We start from the raw sequence: 7,500 nt of genomic DNA, 5'->3' as shown, positions 1-7,500 counted from the left end.
CCCGAGTTTGTATTGGTACCCTACCTGTGCCAACCCTGAGTTTCCCGAGTTTGGGCTGTTTTTGAAGATTGTTTTTTTCTTTTCTTTTTTTCAAAAACCTTTTTTTTTTCAAAAAAAATTTTTTGGACCTCAAAAAATGTATTAGGCATGATCGCAATCGCGAAATTGCATGTTTAACCCCCATACCAACCCCATCTTTCAAACATGGCAGCCATGTTTGTTTACATAATGTAAAAATATAATGGCTGATATCTCATGAATGCCTGAACGGATTTCCAAGCGGATTTTTTAGTTTGAAAGCTGTGAACAGCATGCACACACGTGGTGCATGATCTAGGCATGGGAGTGCATGATCCGTGCACTATGAATTACATGGAAGTATATGGAGACCATGGCATCGCGGACCTTCAAAGAGATTTAATTGATAGCAACAAAAGTGTTAATCACTGACTGTGATGTATAGTGATTATGTACCATTAACCTCCAGCCAAAATAACATTAGTCCCCTGCTGCTAGCATAAAACAACAGATTACCCCCCAGCTGCAACAATCAAATATTGACATGATATTGGCACAGCTAAACATTGTTACTGTGTCAACTGTTTTCCCCTTAAAGGAGTAGTTAACCCCCCAAAAAATACTTATTTTCTATCAATTACCCACCCTGAAGCCTTGAATTCTTTACACTTTTTTTTGTTTTTGTCGCATTCCTAAGCCAATAATTGGCGGATACTCCGGTTGACTGATGACCTGGTCATCAGATTATTGTCCATGAGTCCGAGTCTTCATGGGGCCGATTCATACTCCACTTTTAGAGCCAAATTTATTCGTCTCTGTCTAAAATACAATATGACGTCATTCAGAGGTTCAGGGGGCAGGTACCGTCATTCATTTCGGCTGTTCGGTGCCGCCGATATTTTGTGACTCTCCAAACCGAAGCGAAATAAATTTGGCTCTAAAAGTGGAGTATGAATCGGCCCACGGGGTGTGCAATTGATAGTAGTTTTCTAGGTGAACTACTCCTTTAAGAAATGTGTTGGGTGATCTTAAAGAAAGTAAGAATGTAAGAATCTGAGAGCTTTGCTTTCAGGAATTCATCAAGTTATCAAATCTAAACCTCTCTTAACCTTTTACTTAAGACAATAGAAGAAAGTATGATTTATAGAAGACATTTCTTCTCCAAGAGAGTCTCACAAATCCTGCCCTATGCTGTAGTTCTGTAACTCTTCCTGCCTTCCCCTTGTCTTCTTGTGTGTCCCTCTCCCTCCCCAAAGATCCTCAGCAGATGGTGCTGGCACAGCAGCAAGCGACTATCGCCACACAGCAGGCTGTCATCATGGTACGTAACCTCCTCCACTGACCGTTCACCCAGTGGACATTTTTGTTTCTTTTATGTCACATCCAGGGATGGAAAACTTCACGTCTCCGGGACATAAGAGCGGCATGGCTGCTGTTGTAACAGTCTTTTGTTTATGTCAGTGTGCAATGTGAACATAATGGCTTCTTGTTTTCATAATGTAGGTTTGCATTATTAAGCTTGATTGTGCTTGATTTCTCCGGGTACTATTTGTGAACCAGTCTGCACTTTAAAATGCAACGATCATGTAAGTTTGACAAAGAAATAAAGCCTCAAGAAAGTAGCCAGGCTGGCAGGAAAGTGTATAATTATCTTTCTCAAGAGAAGAAAAACATTAAAATGCAATGGTAATATAAGTTTTACCCCCACAAAATTAAAGGAACAATACTGTACTGAATTAAAAGGCTTCCTGGTCAGCAATTGTAGTCAATGGGCTACACATACAGTACCAGACAACCAGTACGGTTACTGTTTGTTTTTAACACAAATAAGGTCACATTTTCACATGTTTTCGTTGCTGTCCGTCAGAATATCCATATTCTTACTGGTATATGTGTTATGTTTTTTTTGTAAGTTAGCACCATACAGTACTTTGATCATACTCGAGTGTCACACAAAAGCAGATCTACTGGAGATTTATGAGATCTACTTTTGAATATGAATCTTGAAAAGTAACGGTTTTGGTTTTCAACCCGACAGCGACGTTCAACGTCTGACATGTTTTGTTGTTGTTTCTCCAGGCTCAGCAGGCCACCATGCACGCCATGACCACCATGACCAGCCCCCCCACCTCGCCCATCACCAGCCCCCCCACCAGCCCCCTGATGGGCTACGCCCCCAGTCCCTACGCCTACTCCCCCGTCCCACCCAGCCCCTACGCAAACATCCCCCCCAGCCCCTACGCCAACATGCCTCCCAGCCCCTACCAGACAGGTGATCACCCCACCCCATCCCCCCTTCTTTTTTTACTACTCTGTGTTTTATATTTCTGATGATATAGAATTTGGGTGTTATTGCAAGTATTTGGATATTTCAAATCCTTTTTTTTGTTTTGTTTCTATGTCAGTGGTGCTCAAACTTTTCATGTATAGGACCCCCAAAATGATATGTATTTGGCCACGGACCCCCATCTCGAAATATTTAGTTCCAGGGACCCCCGCCCCAGAAGCAAAATCCAATTTACAAATGTACGCTTCAAAAATAGAAATATTCAAAGATTTGCACACATTTTCACGACTTTTTTTCAAAAATAGCAGATCTACAAGCTCGCAGCGCGGCACTCGGTGCCGCGCTGTGAGCTTGTATATCTGCTATTTTTCAATAGTTAAAGTATAAAATAATTAAATCCCCTCCGCCTTGGGCCTTCAGTAACTCAGTTCCACTTTCCCCCCCCTTTGTGACGCCCCTGCCTACAGGAGACCTGCCTCCGAGCCCCTACCCTCCTGCAGGGGCCCAGCCTCATCATGCTCAGCAGCCCCACCAGCAGCAGCACCAGAGCCCCCACCCCACCACCACCCAGCCTGCCAGGCCCACCCAACCTCCGCCCAACCGCGGTGGTCCTGCACCGGTCATGCAGCCCGGCTACACCTCACCCAGCAAGATCAAGTCTGAGCAGCAACAGGTCAGTTACACTTACTAGGGCATTCACCAAATATTCGAATATTCGAATATCAAAGTCACTAATCGACGTTGTTCACCAAAGTCGAATATTCGCTTATTTAAACATTTTAATTGTTTTTTCTTTAAAAAAATATATAGTTTATAAAGCTTGGCGAGATAGGAAGTCATAGGAATGAGTTGTCAATGCCCCTGGTGGATGAATTTGTTAATGCTATACCTCCGCCACCGGGGTTGGGCGGAGGTTGGGTGGGCCTGGCAGGCTGGGTGGTGGTGGGGTGGGGGCTCTGGTGCTGCTGGTGGGGCTGCTGAGCATGATGATGCAAAATGCATCATATGATGCAAAACGCATCACTAGCACAGCTAAAATACTAAAATATCTCAAAACACAGATTGAATACAAAAAATAACTCAGGATTGTGTTGATCGTTTCCCAAACAACAATAAAACAAGATCTGGTTGTCCCAGAGGTGAAGTGGCCCTTTAAGTACACAGTACTTAAAGGAGGTCTGTCACCTAAAGGGTTACTGTCACTTTAAGAATCATCTTAAAAAAAAAGTTAATATTTTTATGATGTCATTGTGGGGATGCGCAATTATAAGCCAATCAAATTAATTGTCTGTACAGCCTGACCAGTACAGTACGTATGACTACTACTTACTGTACTGGTCAGCTGTTGTTGGGGGGCGAGGGGCAGATTACACTGTGACATGAGTTTCAGACTGTTTCAGACCGTTTTCAGAGAAGCATATGTCACAGTGTAATCTGCCCCTCAACCCCTTTAGGTGACAGTACCCCTTTAAGTAAATGTACTTAGTTACTTTACACCACTGCAATTAAGCCACACTGAGTGCACTATATAACATCACCGCCCAGCGCCTACTGCACTCACTAAACTGTGCTCACACCCGGTGGAGCAGATACTATATAGCATTTAATCAACATCCTCTAACAGTGTGTTATACTGTCTGACAATGACTTGGCATTGGTGCAGTACAATGTAATGTACAAAGCCTCACAATGGGTCAATGCATGGGGCCAGGGATCAATACTTACTGTCATGGTAATACTATTCCCCTGTGTGGCTTTCCTATGCAGATTGAGCCGAAGCAGAAGGCTCCAGCCATACCCATAGACAAGGACAAAAAAGTCAAGAAGTATGGTAAGTGTGTGTGTGTGTGTGTGTGTGTGTGTGTGTGTGTGTGTGTGTGTGTGTGTGTGTGTGTGTGTGTGTGTGTGTGTGTGTGTGTGTGTGTGTGTGTGTGTGTGTGTGTGCTTGCGTGCATGCGTGCATGCGTGCAGGATGCGTACGAGCGGGAGAGAGAGCGGGAGAGAGAGCGGGAGAGAGAGATGGATGGATGGATGGATATTTATCTGTTGTTTGTGTGTGTTTGTGTGCTTGCATGTGCATTCCAGCCCCGGTGGCAACGTCGCCAGCGCCCCCTACTGGAGAGGTGGTGAAGTGTTCGGTTGTCCCCTCAGACCCCATCATCCCCAGCAGCCAGGACATCAGGGGTAGGAGGCTGTGTTGATTGACAGGAAGCTTTCATCAGCTGACCTGGACTGTCTGTGTTGTTGTGTGGATAATAGTGCAGACACGTGCACACATAGACATCAAAGGGGACTTGAGCCCCTGCCCTTTTACCCGTCTGTAAAAAGTGCCCTCTCCAGACCATGAATGCAGTTTTCACTATGGTGAAAGAAATGCAAATGCCCTCTTTCCATGCCATACCCCGAAGGTGGCATTCAAGTGAATTGCCTTGTCCAAACTCTCCTGAACTTGAATGCAGTGTCTTATGCTGAAATAATTGCCCTCACTGTGTAGAAATCAATGCCATTACGGCACATCTCCAGTATCACCTTTTTTATGCTTAGTTTAGTGTGGTAATGTGGTATCAAGTATTGAAAATTTTCAATATTTTCATCAAAAGGCCCTTTTAGAAATTTCAGCCCCTGCCTCTCTAATATTTTTCTCTGCACGTCCCTTTAATAGTGGATAATATTATAGCTGCTGTCTCAAATGTCCACGCCTTCAATCTGTATCTGAACACACGAGGGAGAAGATGCAGAACAATGCGGAGCATGAGACACTCACTCAGCCTGTACTATAATGGATTTTATATCTCCTCACTTAATCTCGGCTCCACTGACAACCTCAATTAGCTCGTTCCTTAATGAGGGTTAAAGTGTACAGTGACAGAGAATTCACAATAAGCCAATAAGTCAGCGCTCCTAGACTCTGGAGCCATTGAGTCCAGGAGCACAACATGATGAGAGCAATTACATCCGTTGACTACTAGAGCCTGAGCAATGTCAGACAGTGGCGTCAGTTCGGCAAAAGCTAGGGTATGGCAAAGATGGGAGTCCTCATGGAAAAGAGGCATTACATTTTGTATAACACGGTTCTATTGTGAAAATAGCAGATCTACATGCTCACAACGCCTCGCACCGCCTCGTGCTGCGAGGCGTTGTGAGCATGTAGATCAGCTATTTTTACAATGTAAAAAAAAAAACACACAGGTTTCTTGGGCTGGATATGGCAGCCTGGAACGGTTGTTCAAGTGCAGCTAAACTTAGCATGTTAGTAAACGTGCCACAATTAACAATAATGTATTGCACCTGTGCAGCTGACCTGTGGAACCTGGGAATATACAATTTTGTCAAGATGGGGAGAATACAAGTGTGGAGAATATAATTATAATATCTTGTTAAAGTGACCATTATGTAAAATTTTGCATTTGTAGTTATTTTACTGTAATTTAACAACATAATAACCAGCACAGATAGAGAGACATAAGTAACTTTTATTTCCCCCCCTGGACCCAATGTATGGCAGCTGCATACCCCTGCCATACCCAATTGACGCCCCTGATGTCAGATTGTTATGTCCGACGCCGATCCCCATTTATTTTTTATTTTTTTATTTTTTTAATGTTGCTGTTGGGCAGAAACCATATTTCATATAACGTTAAATGTTGAACTATGTGTGCAAATCAAACGCGGCCCTCAAACCTACGTCTATCGCCAATCCCACTGATATCCCCATATGGAGATCTGTGTATCTGTCAGTAAATGCCCATATATGGGCAATCAGATATGCCCATATATGGAGATCTCTGTGCCTGTCTGTCCTTGCCCCTTTTATGCCCATTTATGGAGATCCCTGATGTAATCAGTATTCAGTATATGCCCATATATGGACACGCCCCTTTTGTTCAAATATATTTGGGCGTTGCTGCATTGGAAACTCCTTATATGGTTATGGCTGAGTCATGGTGACATACTGTACTGTATGTCCGCCCGCAGGCTTTTATTTATGATTTTTTTTTGTCACCTCCCTGGTACCTTCTTCTCCTGTAAAAAGGTGAACGGACGCTAGACCCCACCTCCCTGCTCAGGGATACTGTGCGCTAGTGATGGATTTCTTTTTAATTACCGTAGTTAATGGATGGAACCGCATCAGATTACGGGAAGAAAAGGACTAGTCAGGAATTCTCTTTTAAGCCGGAGGATATACAATATACATGCAATATGGCCTATAACGTATTACATAATAATAATGTTCTTGTTGTTTAATGTGCATCCTTCTGTTCTTACTTGACATTCTTTTGAAGAAATCATCACCAGATATAACTCACCACCTCCACCACCGGACGTTGTGCCACCTGGCAAGGGGTGAGCTCAACTACAATTATTATTACTCAACTACAATTATTATTGCTCAACTTGACTGCTCAGTCAAATTTGTGCTGGAGTTAAAGTACTGGGGTACTTGCCTTGTGCTATGCTATACCATAAAAGGTCAGTCCCACCGGGCAAGATAAAAATATCGTTCTCAATTGAAGTGGATGGGAGTGTCCACGCTAGATGCTACCATCCACTCCCATCCACTTCAATTGAGAAAGATATTTGTTATCTTATCTTTATCTTGCCCGGTGGGAATGACCCTTAAGGCCTGTTGAATATGGTTATGAGGATTCCTGTATTCCTTGTGTTGTGTGCAGTGACCTTGAAAACCCCTAGCCCCAATCCCTGGGGGATTGCATGATTAGAGCCACACGTACAAAGTTAGCCTACATTACATCATCGCTTATTAATCCTTTGTTTTAAAATGTGAAACTTGTGTGTATCCTTGCAGGAGACCAGAGGGCAAGTTTAAAAAGAAACAGACCCCTCGTGATGAAGCCTTGCAGATTCTGAAACCCCAGATGGACAACCCTCCTGCTCCACGGGTAAATTTTTACTGCAAATGTTGATTCGGGTTTAGTCATAGTCTTTTGCACTTGACCGCTACTGTTATATTTTACCCTAGCATCCATATTCTGGGCATGTCATAATAATAATTGCGACCGTCAGGTCGCAGTTACTATCAAAACCTCCAACAGCTGTCTGTCAGTCCCTCAGTCAGTCCCTCCATCACTTCACACTATTGGCCCTACTCTTATCTCCGGCACCGTTGCCCCTATCCATGCCAAACTTTGCACACACACTCCTTGGCTGGCAAACCACAACCTCAGCCCCTGATT

General features: G+C 43.6%; 1 protein-coding gene across 1 annotated transcript in view; it reads left to right on the top strand.

Moving 5' to 3' along the window:
* myo15ab (myosin XVAb) overlaps positions 1-7,500 on the top strand; it is a gene marked incomplete at both ends in the record, with an annotated part of 174,892 nt that overhangs the window by 113,235 nt on the left and 54,157 nt on the right. Inside the window, 8 exons of the mRNA XM_080722468.1 lie at positions 1,275-1,339; positions 2,098-2,290; positions 2,773-2,845; positions 2,885-2,978; positions 4,073-4,136; positions 4,391-4,489; positions 6,589-6,649; positions 7,113-7,206. Of these exons, the coding sequence (XP_080578594.1) occupies positions 1,275-1,339; positions 2,098-2,290; positions 2,773-2,845; positions 2,885-2,978; positions 4,073-4,136; positions 4,391-4,489; positions 6,589-6,649; positions 7,113-7,206 (743 nt within the window). The remainder of the gene's footprint in view (positions 1-1,274; positions 1,340-2,097; positions 2,291-2,772; positions 2,846-2,884; positions 2,979-4,072; positions 4,137-4,390; positions 4,490-6,588; positions 6,650-7,112; positions 7,207-7,500) is intronic.

This window comes from Nannobrachium achirus (genome assembly GCF_963921795.1).
Source record: "Nannobrachium achirus genome assembly, chromosome: 3".
In the NCBI taxonomy this organism is placed as follows: domain Eukaryota; kingdom Metazoa; phylum Chordata; class Actinopteri; order Myctophiformes; family Myctophidae; genus Nannobrachium; species Nannobrachium achirus.
Note: the sequence above shows the minus strand (reverse complement) of the source record. Positions and strands in the feature narration are given on the sequence as shown.